We start from the raw sequence: 20,553 nt of genomic DNA on the forward strand, positions 1-20,553 counted from the left end.
TTGCTGTATTGTAAGTCAATATCTCACTTTTTCACATTGTGTCCTTAAATAAAAGCATTATATACTTCATTTCAGAATTACTGACCCCAGTGGCATTCCTAGGATTGGCTACTGATCACTTGCCTTAATAAATTAAATACAATTTAAGCTAATAAAGAAAAATGTATTTTACTTCATACCTTTTGAGACAAACATTGCTTAGCTAGGTTAGTGCTGGGTAGTTAAAAGTATGTGCTGTGTTTCAGCTTTTTTTACACTGGTTTAGCAGAGCACAAAGATACAAGAGTGAAAAGCTGAAACTGATATTTTATTTTATTTTATTAATTCTGTTTGAGCATGACATAAGTCATCATTTTGAAATAAAAACATCCGTATCCCCGAGAAGCTAGTATTTTCTGAAGTACTTTATTGCAATTTCATTTTTTCTTAATAGCTGTTGTTTCAGACTTGGCTTCTTGTAAGCTTCATTTTTATGAGGACACGTTAGGTTTTCGATTGTGCTTCAGGGAAGGAAGAAGATGGACTCTTTGAAGGTAGAGGTGAATGACTTATTATTAGGAAAAAGACTGTCTTCTAACTATAACTCTGTTTTTTACTATTATTAGGGGGCATGGTTTCTTAACAGGTAGTGCCCATTCCCTGGGGGTCTGTGGTAATGTTTTTGCCCTGGTCTTGTTCTCACATGAAACCCCAACCAATCCCAAAGGTCTGTAGGAGCTGTTTGAGTGTATGCAGAATTGCTTTCTCATTCTGTTTCTTCAGAGGGCTTGCTTGGTACTTCTTTGATGAAGAGTCCTCTTTGTTTATGGAACTTGGTCAGCCTCTCTTGGTGGGATCTATTGCCAACTTCATCCATCTAAATCAGTACTGCTGTTTTGCTGTGTCCCCTCTCCCTTGGCCCTAATGCTCATTCAGTGCCATGCAAAGCAAACGGAGCTCAGTGATCTAGAAAAAGCAAAGCAGCAAAAAAGGTTCACTCTTTTAGTAAATTGGTCTTCTCTCAGGTTACCAAGTTGGACTGGCTCACCTCAAGACTTGCTGTGCTGGTCTGAAGGAGGCAGAGGGAGGTTTTGTGGCTACCAGGGAGGGTAGCAAAATTGTAGTAGTTCCCCTTCGCTCACTTGCTGCAGTGTTGTATACCCTCAGTTCTGTTGTGCCAGCTTGGGTAAATAATCATCAGTAATACAGCAACTGTGTCACTTCAGGTATGCTTTTCATCTGTCACTCTGTCTTCAGATACTTATTCTTTTAGGCTAATGTAAAGTTTTCTGAAGATAGCCATCTGTTGTCTGCCACTGGCATTTTGAGTTGTGACTCCAACAGTACATGATTGGTTTAGTGTTTATGCTTATTGGATTGAAAGTACATACCACTAGATTAGCTGGCTACTCTTTTCATCAACCAGAAGATCTTTGGAGTAGTGATCTTAAAAAAAAAAAACAAAACAACATATAGATGTCTGAACGAACAGCTTCTTTTCATAGTGTGCATTTGTTATTACATGTTGCTATACCTGTTGCTGTAATTTCAGAAGAGCTCCATTGTCCATGGACTTGCAGCAATATCACAGCCTTAGTGTCAGTGTTAGCTTTTAATACAGCTCAGAAACTCTTGAAATGGTGAGTGTTGTCACGGTTTAACACTGGCCCTGCAATTAAACCGAGTAACAGACGCTCTCTATTAATCTCTCTCTCCTCCCTGATAAAGAAAGGAGAGAGAATAAGGGAGAGACTTGGAAACTAAACTACACAGCTTTAATAAAACAGTAATGATAAAAAGGCAAAAAATTACTAAATATATAAAAATATACAGGAAAATTGATAACCCATTCCTACCCCTTTCCCCAATAGCTCTCACGTCACCACTGAGGCTGCAGGGCAGCCCTGGGAAAGTCCAGGCTGGACTCCTGGAGTCGGCAGCAGTCGGGAACTGGAGGCAGGAACACACAGATAAGGGCTGGCACGGATCAGGAGCACAGGCAGACGAATGGACGGGATCCTTCCAGATGCCGGGTGAAGGAAGGGAAGCAGGAAAAGGCAGGAAGGGCAGGCAGCTGGAAGCTGGAAGTAGGAAATCTGGCTTGGCCCTCGTGATCCCTCTAATTTATACTGAGTATGACGTATATGGGATGGAATACTCTGTTTGGTCAATTCTGGCATCTATCTTGTCTGTTCCTCCCCAAAGGAGGGCTGCAGGTGGGACCTCTTTTTGCCTTCTGGAGGATAAATGTTTTCATCAGAGCTGAGCAGTGTCCTTGGCTCTGCACACCAGTCTCTAGCAGTAACTATAAGCATCAAGTGTTATTAGTCCTAGAAGCAGACACTATCTGAGAAACTTGCTGTTAATTTCAGTGAGTGCAGCTACTTACAAGAGGCTTAGCTAAAAGCAAAAGTACAGGACAGAAAATCACCTTTATACTGGCCCAAACCAGGACAAGTGTATTGAATTTTGGAATTGACCCTGCTCACAAGGGCTGTTGTGTATAAAGAGCTGTTGTTTAAAAAACAAACAAAACAAAACACACAAAAATATCCAAACCAAAACCAACCATCAAAACTACCAGTTTGTTTATTTCTTAACACTTTTTACATAATTTTCAAAGAATTTGAGTGTTGGTGAAATGTTCCCCTGGCGCCTCACAATGAGGAAGAAAGTATGGTTTTACAGTCATTATAGTATTGAGTTTGAGCTTTGAGTTCAGGTTATTCTTATTTTAAGTGATATATTGAATCTCCATGTAATCTCAGTAAAGAGTAGTACCAGGATGTTCATCTGGTTTTTTAAGTGTGCTTAGAGAATACTGGAGATGTATAGATTTAGCAGTAGAATTAAGGTTGTGCTAAAGGCTATGTAAAATAACTTTATTTGGCTATTAACATTCATAAAGGTTTAAAGAAATTATAAAAGGAAAAAAATTAGTCTTTGTAGCTTTTGGAAAGCCTCCCTTTCTTGCAGAAAATATTAATGTTTCTGCAGTTTAACCCTACATGTGTATATGTAGTGCTTTCAAGTCTATTTGGTGCAAAGCAACAAAATTACACTGCATCTTAATGATTTGGGGTTGTTACTTTTCTAGCAGAAATAAGCTGCTTCCCCTTCAAATCTTGCTTGGGCAGCAGCTGCAGATGGGAATGAGCTTCCATATTTAATACATTCTATTAAGTTCACACATGCAAACACACACACTCACTCACTCATGCACCCCAGTGTCACATTATAGGTGAACAGGCCCTAATTAAAAAGCACACACCATCTGCCGCTGTGTGGCAGCAGGGTGGCACTCCACAACCATCCTGACTCCAGTGAACAAAATGTATTATTTATGAATTTATTATTTATTTACAGAGAAAATATGCTGCTTGGTTGGTGGAGGCTGCATTAGGAGCTGCACAGCACCATCTAATGTTATGGAGTGCTGCTGGCTATTCATCTTTCTTCTTCCTCTCCCCCCCCCTCTCTCCCCACCCTGAATATTTTGGTTTTTGACATCATCTTTGGAATTTTTTATGATTGTGTTTCAGAGAATTTTGTTTCATGTTTCTTTTATACAACTTTTATACAAGACTTAAAACAGCTGTTGAAATATTACACTATTTGTGGTATTTGCAGCAGCTTTTTTTCTTCTTCCTAGCACCACACATAGGGTTTCAGTTTCTTTAGTAAAATTAATACTGATGTGATGTGGTGGTAGAGAAGTGGGACATTATCAAGATAGCTGAGCAGGATCAGTTTACTGCCATTTATCCTTCTCCTCCCTTAGCATGTGTGTAATGAAAGTAGCTACTGCTCAGTCTAAAAATTTTATTTTAATATTGAAGTTGGCCCTTTTTTTTATTGAGCAGTACGATGCAGACTGCGTGAAGGGGTTTTATTGGTTTTAAAAGAAATAGGAGAGATGCAGAGGTGACTGCAGTTGACTTTGAACCTTCCTTTCTAAGAGGAGGGATGATACCTGCTTCCAACTTGCAGAGCTTGTGTCCTGTTATTGCTTCGTAGTGGGGAAATGGATGAGGTGTTGGACTGAGAGGTGAAAACCACTTTTTCAAAGAGGAAAGGGCTGATGGGGAAGGAGTCCTTTTTTGTATGGTTGGTCCATCGGTCCACCTTTGACTGCCAGATTACAAAGTAAGACCTAGGAATAACGTGTAATATGCATGTTGATGGTAGAATTGAGAATAATGATATTTAGACTATGCAGAATAATAGTCTGATTCAGAAAGCCTTTTGTGGATTATTTTTTTGGTTCTGAGCTTTTTTGTATGTTGTTGAGCTTTACAGTAACCATGCCAGGCATCCAACAGTATGTTTACAGCAGTAACAAGCAGTAAGGACTGGACTTGTGTAATATGATATTTTCCTACAATAACATCCAGTAAGAGCACTTTTTCAGTTAGTAATTATGGACACTGTTTCAAATCAGTCAAGGCAAAACCCTGAATAAAAAGATTTTTCTATAAAACCAGGTAAAATATGTGTGTGTATATATATTTGTATTTGTAATACAATTCTGCATTTTGAATGCTGTAAACTGTAGTACATCTATGAATACATCTTCTTACTGTTTATGTTTAGAATGTATGCCATCAGAAGGATAAGAGATGCCTTCAGAGAAAACAAGAATATAAAGGATTCTGAAAAAATAGAAGAACTTGTGAATAAAGCCAAAGCAAACCTAGAGGTTATTCATCGGCAGGTATGTTTCGTTCTCTCATTTTATCCAAGACATGTGCACTTCTCAGTAAACTGTCTTATGCCATTACAGATAAAAAGTAGATTGTGCAAAACATCTCAGGATGAACACTACTTTTTGTATGTCTGAGTTTGAAAGGGTGGGAACCATCAGTTTTTCCATGCTAGATGCATAGGGGATGTAGGGATGTTCCATTAACCAGAAGAGGCCTAGTTGTCAAAAATTTGTATGCTCTTCTGCTAACTTTTCTGCTGTTTGTTTTACTGTCTCTTCATTCTTCTTATCTGTTCTGTCCTAATTTTCCTTTGTGTCTGTTTCCTCTAGCTCATGTGTATTAGATTCCTTTCCTCACTCTTTTTAAAATCTTCCTTCCATCACAGGTTTACAAGAGTGGCTGTGACACTAACTCCAAATAGTCTTGCTTTCTGTGTTTGTTTTCCCCCACTTCCCGATCCAGTGTTACAACAGTAGGAGAACAAGAAAATACAGAAGTTAATTAAGTAAATGCTGTCTAAATGAATCCAAGGAGGGTAAAATATTTTTCTTTGCAAAAAATTGAGTCACAAGCTATATTTTTATCTGAACTTGTCTGAGTAGCATTTGTAGCTTCTCTGTTCCTTCCCCTGGGTGCCGTATTATTTAGACATAAATTACAGATTGTTGTACTTAAGATACTTCACATTTGATACATAACTGCTGTCTATATATTGACCACTGAAAATTTGAAGAAAGCAAGCTTCTGTGCCTTAACTCTCTAAGGAACCTTGTAATGCTTAAGCTGTCTCACTGCAAAATCTGCACTTACTGACACTGGTCAGAGCTCAGTAGTACTTTTATTAAATATCAAGTGAATATGTACACCTGTACCTTCATGGCGTGTTTTAACATAAATATCAAGTGAATATGTGCACCTGTTCCTTCATAGTTTATTTTAACATAATTCTTATAACAACCAGCAGGTCAGTTAGCTGTATTGTTATAAAAATAGGAAGCTGAACCCTTCAGTTTTACAATTAAGTATGAATAGTTTGGTGCACATTGTTATTTTTTAAAATGTCTTATCCCAGGAACAGGTGTTGTTTTGTGCTGCCATGGAAGCAGTTCACATTGGATTGATTCATTGCATTTATATTAAAATGTTGGGATGCTTTTTCTGTTACCTGTAGGTGATGAGTAGCATTTTCAGCTCTTTCTTTTTCAAAAACCTTTTGAGGTTTTATTTTGGAGAGCCTCAATATCCAGTATTCTCCAGGGAGGTATTAGAGGCTGGAGAAAATGATGAAGGAGGTTGTGCCAAAACATTAGAATGCACCAGTTCAAATTCTGCCATTTACAGAAATCTGCATCAAAGAAATAAGTTTGTGGACATGGGATCTCTCATAGTAAAATGCTACAGAAAATCACTCCTAGATAGTGGCTAAGATAAATTCTTGTCTACCTGTCAGGAAATGCTCTGTGAAGGCTGTAAGAATGTAAACACTGTATCTTTAAGAGATCAGTAAAACATTAGAGAGGCTACCACTGTAACTGTTTTGCCATGAAATGAATAACTAAAGTGTACTTTTTGTACTTTTTGTTTCAAAAATAACTGAACTGGAACCTACTTGGCAGAGCTCTTTTATAATATCAAGTACTTTCTTTTTCTGAAGAGTTCATTTCAAAGTGTCAAAGCATTTGAGATAGGTGGATAATGTTGTTCCTGATTCATAGATGCATATGCTAAAATGAGAAAGCTAAAATGAGGACCCTGATTTGTAGTGCCTTGGTTTTTGAGGTGCCCTGATTTGATGTGGGCAGAACTTGGCTCATGCTGGTTCTTTGAGCATAAGTAAAAACAGGCAGTTCTTACTCAGATGATAGGCAAGTTGTGTTAAAATAAATGTTTTCCAGGTTTTTTTGGTTTATTTTTTTTTCCAAAACATGGTTCTGCTGACTCAACTGAGCCATAATAGATCTGGAATAGGTTTTAAAGTAAAATCTCTCCTGTTGTAGTCCTGTGGACACCCAGATTACCTTGCTGCCCTGAAAAAAGGCTCTTGACAGGACAGACTCATTTGCTTCTCAGACGTGGGTCTTGTTTTGTACCTTTAATGAAGTTTTCTTCTAGCCTAATGATTACCCCTCAGAATCAAGTAACTCTTTTGGCTGCCTTGGAAAGATTTGGAAGGGCAGGCATGCTTGGTTCATCTCTGACTGGTATACCCACTTGCTCTTCTTTGTAAAGGAGTATTGGATTTAAGGACATTTTTAGTTCATTGTTTGCTAGTGAACATTTTGATCAGACATAAACAAATATATGTGCCTGTACATACTCAAGTATCTCTAATAAGCCTGTGCATGAACAACAGGTAACATTGATATACCAATTTTTACACTGGTAAAAGTGTTCTGATATGCTCATTAAATAATCAGAACAATTGTAATCTACTACACTTTTTCCCCCATTTTGCTGCTTTGTAGTTAGTAATGACAAAGCCATTTTTTAAGAAATCTTTCTTAAGATGGAGATCAGTATCTTAAATATATTATCATCAAATTCTTGTCAAATAAACAACATTAAATGCCTATCTTTCTACTACATACTTGTTATTTAAGCTTATCTTTGTCACTCGCATGTACAAGAATAATGCAGAATGACCTCAGTAATTCCTATACCTTCAGGATTTTGCTTGTTTCTTGTTTCAAATCACAGCTATTTTAGTGGTTTCTCTCACATGTGAAACCAATCTGCTAAAGCTAAAGTAGTTCTAAATTGGATCATATTTTATCATTCCTAGTAAGAATATATTTGAAAAGCAAGCAATATTAAAGAGAATCTGACAGAATTTCCCAATTGTAACACTGCTTAACCAGTGAAACTTAGTTTTGAATATATCTTTAATGTCACACTTTTAAAAACTTTCCGAAGTATCATCATGCTGTGTTCACTTTTGGAAGTGTGTGTATTTCTTACATGTCTGTGGGAGCAACAGATAGTAACAATGGAGTTTTTAACAGAAAGTAACCTGATAAAACAAAATTAGGTTATCAAGATAATTTTTGAGTCATGAGTCCCTGTAAGACTTCTTGCTCCTTCGGTAATAAGGATTACTTTTTTCTGACTCATTACCCACCTCCCCTCAGAAAAAAAAAAAAAAAAGTTTCTGGAAAAAACAGAACTACTGTTCTTTGCAGAATTTCTATTACATCTCAGGGTCATCTCATTTTCAGCTGGAAAACGAGATGAATATTGGAAAGTACCAACACTATCTTAAAAGTAATCTTTCCATCAGAACTATTAAAAACCTTAGCTTCTAAATTCATTGCTTGCTGTCAAATTTAATCATGCTCTGTTGAAAAAAATTAATCCTTGCTCCCTGTTTAATTGAAGATCTAAGTAATGAAGTCAACTGACATTATTAAGACTTCATATTTAAAACTAACCAAGCATAATATGAAGTGGTTTTATTTTTAAATGCAGAAGCACTGAAGCAAACATGAGATCTAGTGTGTGTTTTTTCACAAAGTTTGGGGATTATTAAGATGTAGCGGATCTTGGTATTGCTGACTTTTTCATAGTGTGTCAATAGAAATTAAATAATACCCCACGTTGCTGACAATTTGTTGTTACTCTAAAATTAAATTTATATTCACTTTATATTCTAATTTATGGTTCAGTCATCAAAGTGACCATTGAAGTGTAAGGTTCATAAATAACTATTTGAATCAGCCTAGTGGGAAATGTGAAATAGTGACAGATTACTGTCATTTTGTTCATGTCAGTCACTGTACAATTTGCTTGAATGTTATAAAAGTAGCTTTATAAAGCTGAAAAGCATGGAGGAACATTAATCTCTGCCCTAGTCCTCCTCTGGTTGTTATTGGTTTCAATTTAAAACTCATTTGGCTAAAGGAAGGAACTACTTATTCTTTTCTCAACATTGTGGAGATTTTTTTTGTGTTTACTGTGTAAACAGCACAATTAGTGGTGTCTTCCCTTTAAAGAAGGGCATTTTAAGAAATGCATTGTCACAAGTAAGTTTGAAATACAAATTTTTTAAAAATTCTGATGCTAAGTCTTGAAATCCTTTGAGAATAGTTGTAACAGCTATTCCCCAACTACATTATTATGACTTCATTTGTGAGTTTCCATCATCATTGGAATATTTCAGTGTTAGGAGAATGACTGCTGAAATGTTACTGATGTTGCTGGGATTCAAGAGAAGCCACTTTGAAGCTGGGATAATACTGAGTGTTTTAAATTATTCGCTAGTTTTCTTTGTGGCATGCTGTCTGTCAAGTTTTGAACTGAAAGTATAGAAGTAGAATTCAAAAGCTATATTAGGCTCATGTGCTCTAATTAAATCCCTGTTTTAATAGGGCATTTAGTTGCTATATATTCCTCCACAGTACTTTATTCTTAGTTATAGCTTGCACCTGGAAATTACCAGTCATCATCTTGTCCAGCTTGAAAGGATTATTTTTGTTTTCCTGGCACTTCTCAAGGCTTCAGTATTAATTGTACTGCTTTTGACATCACACAAATACAGTAGTCTTCAGTGAAATTGATTTGATATTTCACAGCCTTTGTTTGTCCCTTTAAATAATCCAAATTTGTTAGAATCATGGTTTTCACAAGCCTTTAGCAGGGAGACAGGAGTTGCACCATGAGCAGTTAGAGGGGCAGGATGTGTGATTCTGCTGGTCATCATGTTTTCTAGAGGAAGGGGCAGACAGTGAAGACTTTTAGTTTTCATAAATTTGAGTTTTTCTTCCTCCAACTTCACTTCTCTCATGATTCCTTTCAGGTGTGTAGAAGAATGAAGTAATGTGATTTTGAACTATGAGAAGGGTGCCACTGATACGCTAAATATTGAGCACTTGCAGCATTTTCCATATTTACAGCTTGTTTCAAGTGCGTTCTAATCCTTGCATTATTAGCTTGTTATAGTAACTTTAGCTCCATGTCTTTTAATGAAGTACTTCATGCTGTGCCTTCCCATGTCATCCTTTGTGTGAGACTGCACAAGTGTGCAAGTACACACAGCATGGGGAACAAACAATAGGAGTTATCCATGTGCATGCCTGCAGGGTTACAATGTCACCAGCATCACTGAAACATGGTGAGATGGCTCCACTGAAGTGTGGGAATGGTTGGGTACAAGCTCTTTAGGAAGGACAGGCAGAGAAGAGGAATATTTGGCAACCTCCACCAGTGCCCAGCTGGAGTCTGTTGAGCTTTCTGTGGGGATGAAGACTGAGAGTTCCTGGGTCAGGGTTAAAGGACTGATGTTGTCATAGTGGGGCTGCTACAGGCAAACCAAGGAAAACCAAGTGGAATGGTGTCCTCTGTAGAGAGATTGGAGCAGCTTTGCATTCATAAGTACTGATCACAGGAGATTTCAGCCACCCCAGTCTCTGTTGGAGGGAGAACACAGCAATGAACCAACAGTGCAGGATGCATCAATGATAATTTCTTTCTCCAAGTGGTAGAGGACCCAGTGAGAAAAGATGCTATGCTGGGCCTTGTTCTCATTAATTAGGGTGGGCTGGTAACACTGAAGAGCAGCCTTGCCTGCAGTGTCCATGCAATGATGTAACTTAGGCTCTTTAGGGAACTAAAAAAAAACTAAAAATGATGTAACTTAAGCTCTTTAGGGAACTAAAAAAAGTTCACTCCCCTGGACTTCAGGAGAGCAGACTTTGACCTCCTCAGGGATCTGCTTTGTGGGATACCATGAGGTAAAGCCCTGGAGGGGAGAGGAGCCCAAGAGGGCTGGTCAGTATTCAGGAATCACCTCCTCCAAGCCCAGGAGCAGTGCATCCCAAGAAAGAGGAAAGCAGACATGAATAGCAGGAGGCCTGCATGGATGAGCAAATAGCTTCTGGACACACTTGGATGTAAAACCAAAGTCTACAGAAGGTGGGAGTAAGGACAGGCAACCTGTGAGGAGTACAAATAAGTTGTCCAAGCAGCCAGGGATCAGGTGAGGAAAGCTGAAGCCCAGATAGAATTAAATCTTGTCAGGACATCAAGGTTAGTAAGAAAACCTTCTGTAGGTATTCAGTGATTCATTGACTAGGGTCAATGTAAGCCATCTCCAGAAGGAAATAGGAGAGCTGGTCATGCAGGATATTGAGAAGTCTGAGGTACTCAGTGCCTTCTTTTACCTCAGTCTTCATCTTCAGAGGCTCTGGCCACACCACCCAAGTCACAGAGGCAAAGGTAGGGACTGTGAGAAGGAAGATCAGGCCACTGTAGTGGAAGAGCAAGTTCAAGACCATCTAAAGAGCCTGAAACTGTGCAAGAACATGGGACCTAACAAGATCCATCCTTGGCTCCTGAGAGAGCTGGCAGATGAAGTTGCAACTCACTGTGCATCATATTTGAAAAGTCAGGGTAGTCTGGTAAACTTCCCACTGACTGGAAATAGGGAAAAATAGCCCCCATTTTCAAAAAGGGAAAAAAGGAAGACCCAGGGAACTACAGGCCAGTCAGTTTCTTCTCTGTGCCCAGCAAGATCATGAAGCAGATCCTCCTGAAGGTTCTGCTAAGGCACGTAGGAAATGAGGAGCTGGTTGGTGGCAACCAGCATAGCTCCAACAAGGGCAAATCGTGCCTGACAAATGTGGTCACCTTCTATGCCTGGGTCCCAGCATCAGTGGACTAGGGGAGAGCAACTGACATCATCTGCCTGGACTCATACAAAGTGTTTTGACTCTGTCGTGCTCGACATTCTGCTAACTAAACTGGAACAATATCAGTTTGATGGGTGGGCCACTTGAGGGATAAGGAATTGCCTGGATGATTGCACTCAAAAAGTTGTGGTCAATGGCTCGATGTCCAAGTGGAGATCACTGATGAGCGGCATTTTTTAAGGTTTGGTACTGGGACTTGTACTGTTTAACATGTTTGTTGATTACGTGGACAGTGGAATTCAGTGCACCCTCAGCAAGTTCTCTGATGGCAGCAAGCTGTGTGGTGCAGTCAACACACTGGAAGAAAGAGATGCCATCCAGAGGGACCTTGCCAGGCTTGAGTGGTGGGCCCATGCCATCCTCATGAAGTTCAGCAGGCTAAGTGCAAAGTTCTGCACATGGGTCAGGGCAATCCCAAGCATAAATAGGGGCTTGGTGGAGAATGGATTGAGGACAGCCCAGGGAAGAAGGATGTGGGACAGTGGTTGGTGAGAAGCTCAACACAAGCTGAAAATGCAGCCCAGAAAACCAACTTAATCCTGAGCTGCATCAAAAGGAGAGTGGCCAGCAGGTCGAAAGAGGTGATTCTTTCCCTCTACTGCATTCTCTTGAGACCCCACCTGGAGTACTGTGTCCAGCTCTGGAGTCCCTAACTCAGGAGTGACGTGGAGCTGTTGGAGCAAGAGGAGGCAGAGGAGGGCCACAAAGAAGCTCAGAGGGATGGAAAGCCTCACCTGTGAAGACAGGCTGAGAGAATTGTAATATTCAGCCTGGAGAACAGAAGGCTCTATGGAGACCTTATAGCAGCTTTTCAGTACTTGAAGGGTCCTGCAGGAAAGCTGAGGAGGAACTTTTTAGCACTTTTTGTCCTGTAGTGATAGGACAAAAGGTAATGGCTTTAAACTGGAAGAGGGTTGACTTAGGTTAGATATTAGGAAGAAATTCTTTTGTGTGAGGGTGGTGAAACACTGGACAGGTTGTGCAGAGTTGTGGATGTTCCCTCCCTGGAAGTGTTCAAGGCCAGATTGGACAGGACTGTGAGCAATCTGGTCTGGTGTCCCTGCCCATGCAGGGAGGGTTTATGAGGTCATTTACAACCCAAATCACTTTATGATTTTGGTCTTATATTCTTGGTTTTCTTCTTTACACTTGCCATTTCTAGTAAAAATCATTAGTATGGTATTGTTTTGAAACCTGTGTAAAATAAGAACAGTTGAACAGTTCTTCTAGATCTTTTTTTTAAGCAAGCCATGTTGCCAGTGCAGCTCTGTAGCCAATACTGAGCCTTCTTGGGTCTTTAATTAGCAATATTTCATCTTAGGAGTATAATGGAGCCAAATAACTGTTGAATGGAAGTGGAAATTATTCTGAAGAACTGTGCTAATACAGCAGTGTTATCAACTGATCGTAATATAGCCACAGCAAAGGGAAGCATATTTCTGTTAATCCAAACAGTGTAAATATTAAAGCATGTTTAATAAATGTTAGCAAAACAAACAATTTCAGTTGCAGTTACAAAAAAAAACCCACAAAAGGTAAGGCACCTTAGCTTACTGCACCTGGTTTGGATTTTATTGCTTGGCCTTTGTGGCTTTATCAGCAAATACTGCCATTTTTTTCCACAGTTCAGTTCTAGTAAGCCTGTGACTGATTTGCAGCAATAGCAGGTAAATAGTAAATGACATGTTGTGTGTATTTCTGGATTGAAAGCTTATTGTTGTCCATTCAGGGAACTGGTACCAGTTTACACAGTTGTGACATTAGGATAGACTGTCTCAAGGAACTTCTTAGCCTTCAGGAAGTGTTCTGTGTATCTGGATACCTGTGTTTGTACTGCAAAGCCAGTGGCATCCTGGCCTGTATCAGGAATAGTGTGGCCAGCAGGGCTGGGGAGGTGATTTTACCCCTGTACTCAGCACTGCTGGGGCTGCACCTTGAGTACTGTGTTCAGTTTTGTTTCCCTCACTACAGAAAGGATGTTGAGCTACTAGAGATGTCCAAAGAAGGACAACAAAGCTGATGAAGGGTTTGGAGCACAAGTCTTGCAAGGAGCAGCTGAGGGAACTATATTCAGAACTATACTAAATTTGTATTCCAGTAAAGGCATTTTATGTCCATTAAATATCCAGAAGGGTTGGGGTGAACAGTGGGGAAAGGGAGGGAGAACGAAGAAAAAAAAATGCAGTAGAGGTGACTTTGAGGAAGGTTTGGTAAATTTAAACAGAAACCCCAGTGAATCAGAACTTTGCCATTTGCAGAACATGTTAGCAGTGAGGTCCCCTTCAGCCAGCGTTTTCAAATAGCTTTTTCATCTTTGCATGTAGAATAGCTTTGGAGATAAGCAGTATTGTAACACATATCAATATTCCAGAGCTGTCATAGTAACTTAATTTCCAGTATTTGTATGCTCAGGAACTATGACAGACATCTTACCTGTTTTCAGGTAGCATTGCTCTCCAGATTACACCTGTGTGAGTCTCCAGAGCAGTGTTATTCTTTAGGCTCTCATTTAACTCTCCTGATGGAGATCAAGATCGTATTTTTACAAGTGGTTGGGTGTTTTTTATGCTGTGGACTAAATTACAAGTGGCAGGTTCAGCCTGCTGCAATATTAAATATCAGATTAGACCCTGCATTATAAGTGATCTTTAGGCTACAAGCAAAGGCAATTCAGAGGTAGAATGAGTGTCTTCTGGTCTGGGGGCCTTAATGTAAAGCACAGCATTTGATGTATGCAGTAACCTTTCCTTAAAAAAAAAAAAAAAGATAAAGGCTGTTGAGTGCTGGCAGGTGCTTTTAAAATACTTTAATTATCTGTCATAAAGAGATGTAATTATTTTTTTTACATTTATTTAGTGGTTTATCCAGGAGATTGGGGCCTTGCCATAAATAATAAGTAGTTACATAATGCATTCAGAGCTCTGAGCATCTGATGTTATGCACAGAGGAGAACTGTCTGAAGGACAGGAGAAGGACTTTTTAGTGAGCAGTTTGGCTTTGCAGTACGTCGGATCTGATCAAGTAGATGCTTGGTATAAACTTCCACATACAAAAATGTTTCACCAGCCTGGCTGGTCAGTAGCTTCTTGAAACAGCAGTACTAATGGAACCAGCATGGGCTAAAGAAAGCTCCAGAAGCAAGGAAAGGTCACATTTTCAGGAAAAGTGTTGATTTACCCCTTGTCCTTTCATGCTTTCTGCTTCCCCATGTTTGGTGTCTCAAGGGCTTATGCTCAGTGTGTAGACAGATGCAGATCATAGGAGTATCTGTTCCAACAAAGCTTCAAGACACCTCGTCCAGATTAGGCGAGTAACAGCAAACACGTGTGTCCTAATATAAATATAAAATACTGCCAAGAGGGGGAAGATGGAAATCATAGCATTACAGAATGGTTTAGGTTGGAAGGCGCCTTAAAAATCATCTAGTTCCAACCTTCCAGACCCCCTGCAATGGGCAGGGACACTTCCCACTAGACCAGGTGGCTCAAAGCCCCATCCAGCCTGGCCTTGAGCACTTCCAGGGATAAGTGCTGGTAGTTTTGATTGCAGCTCAAATGACTTCTGACATGTTTCTCATTGAGACCTTGAGTTGATGCTTGCCCATTCTGATTTGTAGTGGTGCTGCTTGAGGGAGGGTTTGTAGTTTGAGCTTCTAGCAATAAAGTTAATGACTTTGAGGAAATTTGTCTTTTTTTTTGTGTGGTGTATGTGTGTCTGTGAACATTTGTGAAGGATGTCTTTTTTGTCTTTTTTTTTTTTTTTTTTTACTTACTGAACAGGAGAAAGAGAAGCATGGCAGTTCTGTGTGTTACTTATGAAACATATGACATTGTAAAAACCTTTCCAATGTATTTGTGACTTGCATTCATGTAAGAACATAGATCTCTCCTGACTGCTCCTTTTCAGTGGTGTTTCCATGGGGTAAACCAGTTTTAATCCCAGCTAGACTCAGGGGTAATGAAAGGGATTGCTGTTCTGGACTTCTGAAAAATAATGAGAGACACAACAGTGCTGTTATAACAACAGTGATCTCTGTTTTGATCTCCCAGAGTTTGTTGAATGCTTTTTAATCTGTTGTTGTTTTATTTCACTTTCCTTGTTGAGAAAACTCTCCTTCCTGGTTTTCAGTTTGCTGACTGAAAGGAGGCAGTGTGAGGGTCAGTGGCACCGCAGCTGAGCAGGCACACTGCCCTCCAGGAGGAGCTTTGACACTGCATCAGAACCTCAGAACTGTGTTCTGCTGCCTTGAACTGCAGTAATTCAGAATGATGATGTTGGTGTTGATACCCTCACTATCTGACAAGTCACCTAGTCCTGTACCTGAGGTACAACGCTTTTTTAAGTAACATCCTGTCCTCCCGTGCTCAGTGAGTCTCATCATATCATAGTTACAGTTTTTCCCTTTACAGCTAAAGAAGGGAAGAGGGCTCTTCCTTAAGCTACTTGTGTTCTTTTCTGGCCTTTCAGATGGCCATGCTTCTCCATTCAGCACACAGAAAATACAATAGGTAAAATCTTCCCCTGATACTAAATCAGATGCCTTTTTTGTTTCTCCCACAGATAGTCTGTCAGGACTAAAGAATTCATTCTCATCTTCATTTTCCTCATAAAGCCAGTCTGCAAAGATCTCTGTTGTCCTCTTTTCTCCAAGAATCTGGCTTCACAAGCCAGATGGCTTTCCCCATTTTATTTTTGTGGTTCTTCTGTGGTTCAGTCACTACAATTCTTCCATAGTACCAGTTGTTTTCTTATTTTAAAATTGCTTGTAAAAAATGAAACTTACTTATAAAACCCACCAACTTTAACTGTCATTTAATAAAATCCTGAAAAAAAAAAGGTTATTTATTTTTAATAAGACTTCTTCACAGTCCTGTCTGGTGTGTCTGTATGTATTGTTGTGTTCTGGGGGTCCATTGAATACCAAATGTGGTCTCTGTAATTCGTATCATTTGACTGAATTGTGCAGCCAGGTAAATTAACAGTGATCAAGTTTTATCTTTACAAAAACCATAAACACATATGTGGCTTTCACACAAAGCTCTTGGAAACAAAGAAGGTTTATCATTGATGTGTTAGATTTCAATTTTATCTTCTTTGCAGTCATTTCAATTCTGTCTAGTGGCTCAGAATTAAGTTGCTTTTATTTTAGGGAAATGTGTTTGATCCATGAAGTTATGATGAAGGCCAAGCTTTAGGGAGAACGTTGTTAGACTCCAGTATCAGCATGTCTGATCCTTGGAATTTTAAGCAAGGAGAACTGTTTTCTAGACAAGAGAATACAGAGAGGTTTAGTGTTTACGCAGTCTCCTTGGTACTGGTGCATTGCTGCTGACTTTAGCTCTGTGTTTTCTGAGGTGAGCCTGGGGTTTTTTTGGTCATTAAAAGCTATAGCTGCAGTGCCCTTCATCTTGGTGACAGGCATTATGCCAGTACATTAATTCTGAAAGCAGGTAAAAAGAAAATGAAAGAAGGAGCCCAAACTCTCTCAGTCACATTTAAAACACAAATTGACTTATTCCTGTTGTTGTTCTCTCTGGGATATGTCCCATACATGCTTCCTCCCTCCAAGGTATGGACTGCTCGAATGCCCTTAGACTGTTGGCTTTGCAGGAACTGAACCACTTCTAAGTGGAGTTTTAAGTTCACCTTTATAATTCAGTCACCTGTAGAATGTACATAAAAATGTACTTTGAAACAAAAGTCTGATGTTTATACTCTAAGCACAGTCTTGTCCTTCTCTAGGGCAGTTATGAATATTACAATGTAGAGGCCAGAAAATGCTTTCATAGTCCTTCTCCTAGGGGCATAAATTTACTTGCTGAGCCGTTGCTTTGATAATTTTTAAGCATATTTTCATCCAACCGTATGGTTGGTGAGAGCATTATGTGGCCTCAGCCTTTCACATTAATACTGATTGTGTTTGTAATTCTGTTGATTTTTCTGTTGACCCAATGCTTTGATTATGTGCTCAAATTATCTTAATTTTAACTGAAAGTACTTTTTGTTTCACAGCAGTCTAATTTCTGTGCACATTTGTCTGTAGTGAAAACGTATTGGGGGTGATTACTCTCTAACTGCTTGTACCAGTATACCTCTGGGAGGCTAATCAATCCTGTACATTTTAATTGACATCAATAATGTGTTTACATTTATCAATATTTCTTAATTGTCAAGTTATAACAGTGGAACTTAAATAATAAATCATGCCAATGGTTAACTTCATACATTATATTTTTAACGGTCTCCTTAAGCAGTCTGACGTAAATTGCTTTTAAATGATTTCTATGTATGCTCATGTGGGAGGAGGAGGAAAAATTGGTATCCAAAGTTGTGCTGTAGAATAGCATTGAATAACTAGCCCACTGACCATAAAATATCTTTACTATATGTACTCTACGGGTGAAAAAAAGAAAGTCTTTTCCAAGTGCTAGTTTTATTGCTACTAATTCTGTGGGTGTGGCAGTACACCTGCATTTGTTATGCTGTCCCAAGGGGCTTGTAAGCACTGAGACTGCTTCCCTTCTCCAGCTGTCCAAGGAAGTCAGAGGGCAGAGAGAATTCCTCCTGCTACTGCTCCTTTACAGAAGTAGCAGTGAACTATGGGTGATCAATGTACTCTGATTTTAACTGTGTATTTCAACACGTGCCTGTCCTTAAGATATTGAGGAGGAAATTAAGGAGGCTGCTTGTGTTTACATTTAAGCTTACGTTTAAAGACTTCAGTGCATAGGGAACTAAGCCATTTGCCCAGGTTCCCAAAGTATGCTTACAGTAGGAATTAAAGCATGATACTGTAAGTCTTACAACACTGTCTATCTCAGTAGGTGTGCCTTTGTCTTCTGTCTTGTATTCTCTTTTGTCCCTAGGTCCAAGTAGCTGAAGACTGTAGATACCTTCTTAGACAATAAGCTGGCAGGATGCTGACCACATTGTGTCACTCTTACAATGTTTTATGGGCCACACTGGAGGCAATATAAGTATTTAAAATACTGAGTAATGAACAGTGAAGAAAGACTCAATAGTTAATGCTGTTATTTGCAAGTTAAGTCAGAGGCAGTGTGAACACAAACTTAAGAGAGAAGTAAGGAAGCAGCTGCTTGTGGGTTTTGCAATTTTACTTATCTTTTTAATTGAGATCTTAAAGGTGGGCTGAAGTTTTTCAAGTAAACATACAAAAATTGAGATTAAAAGTTAACAATGTTGTTGGACTCAAATATGATACAAAATCAATTATTTTAATATCATGCTGTATAGGGCCTAACATGACAATGCTACTTGTAGAAGGAACTGTTCACTAAATTAGTTATCTGAAATGCTGTAGAATTAAGTTATACTTTGCATAAAGTTAGAGATACACCATTTTTTTAAGTTGAAAATGAGATTAGGAAAATGCTTATTTTGGAAAGAACAAACAGGTGAGGGGCTGGAAGAGCTGGAAGATGAGTTTGACTAACTTCTTTAATCAGCTGAAAAGGAGAAGAACTTGATAACAAACCCCTTTATTCAAGGACCGTGTAAAAATTCACCAGCATCTAAGTCCTAGGAGACAAAAGAACCAATTCAAAAATCCAGATCTTGATGCTGGTAGCAAAATTCTCTGTCATTTGAGCAATTCAAGATCAGAAGCGTCTGAATTCTTGTTCCTCAGACCTCTTTTGTTCTAGATCCTTGTGTAGTATTTACTCCAAAATACTGTATCTGTCCATATTGTAAATAAGATACTGTTAATTGAAAACTACTGTCAATAGATTAATGGGTTTTTTTGCTTGCTTGAGCTTGTATGAGAGAAAAATGTCTGCCAAACAGGGGAGCTAAACACCAGCATGAACCCTGATGGCATCCAACCCAGTGTCACGATTGAATTTTCTGTTTCTGTAATTCCTGTCCTCATCTTACTAAATTAATAAATTATGTGTTGCCCATACCCTGAAAAAAAAGAGATCAGACTCAGCAATGTTATACTTGCTGTACAAAACCAACGTGTCTGTAGTCTAACATCAAGGCTTTTATATGAAAAGACAAAGTATTGCCTGTTTTGATTTTAGTCTAGAAGCCATTTTGTTGACTTCCTGCAAGAATTAAAAGTAATAAATAGAGCCTCGTGCTCCTTTTTTGCATGAGACAAGTCAGCTAAGACACAGCTATCTAACAAACAAAATTACAGTGGTTACCAAAGCAGGTTGTGTAAAAGCATGGATGTGTAATCAGTCTCTTTGTGAAGGGTAAAGCAATTCAGGAGACAAAAACATAGCCAATTTCTTTAGCATGGCAGATTAAATACATTCGTAGTGTGTGTGTAGAGGGCTTTGCAATAGGGTGCTTGTGTGAATAAGTGATGTGTAGGTTTGAAAGCAGGCACCCCTGGGAGCTGATAGAGCCCAGACTCTGCTGTGCAGGTCCTGAGCCAGAGGTCGTTGGCATCAATGTCTAGAAGGTAAGGTTGGGACAGTGTATGAATGTGTGAACACAAGTCATCAGTTTAATGAGTGGTGACCTTTCAGTGGCATTCAAACTGTATTTGCCTTTTTGGTTTTAAACCTGCTAAGATACCTGAGATGTATGTGAAATTAAACTTAGTTTTGCTGTTAGTGAAGAATGTTACAATGATGTGTGAATTAAGTTCACAAAAGATATCCATGCGTTATCCTCCAAAAATATATTTAATGCAAGCATAGCCTGAACAGTAGGTTAAAGCAGTTCAATTTGCAGATATTCCAGTACTTTTGAGGAAGACTGAAATTGCTGCTACCACATCATGAAGTGGGGTATATTTTAAAACCTAAGTGAGCCTGGTACAGGAGACTTGGCACTTACCCTTCCCTCTTTCCTCAGACATCCTGCATCAAGTGAGTACCAAGGCTACAGAGAAAGTGAAGAGTGTAATGAACATCCATAATGTATATTCTCATAGGCTCAAAAGAGAGGTGGCTCATCTGTTCAGAGAATACCTGAGCAGAATGATAGCAAAGATCCAGGTTTGTCTTCACACATTTATGCTGTCTTATATGGGTGCTTAAGAGCTCAAGGTACTCTGGAAGTTGATACCATGTAAGTTCCAAAATTACATAAGCATATGAGAACATGAGCTTTCCCCCTCTCATACAGTTTGATCTTTGAAAATACAGTGTAAAAGAAGAACTCGTGGTCTTTTTCATCTTTTGGTCAAGTACAGTCCTTATATGTTT

At 39.0% G+C, this 20,553-nt stretch overlaps 1 protein-coding gene across 3 annotated transcripts in view; it reads left to right on the forward strand.

The window, feature by feature from the left end:
* The window catches only part of LYRM4 (LYR motif containing 4), a 94,168-nt gene that overhangs the window by 13,537 nt on the left and 60,078 nt on the right, over positions 1–20,553 (forward strand). For all 3 annotated transcript variants that reach the window (XR_011724381.1, XR_011724382.1, XM_071736510.1), the window contains exon 2: positions 4,573–4,693. Coding sequence is in view for 1 of the 3 variants with exons in the window: in XM_071736510.1 (XP_071592611.1) it covers positions 4,573–4,693 (121 nt within the window). In the remaining 2 variants the exon portion in view is untranslated. The remainder of the gene's footprint in view (positions 1–4,572; positions 4,694–20,553) is intronic.

This window comes from Heliangelus exortis, chromosome 2, assembly GCF_036169615.1.
Source record: "Heliangelus exortis chromosome 2, bHelExo1.hap1, whole genome shotgun sequence".
Lineage (NCBI taxonomy): Eukaryota > Metazoa > Chordata > Aves > Apodiformes > Trochilidae > Heliangelus > Heliangelus exortis.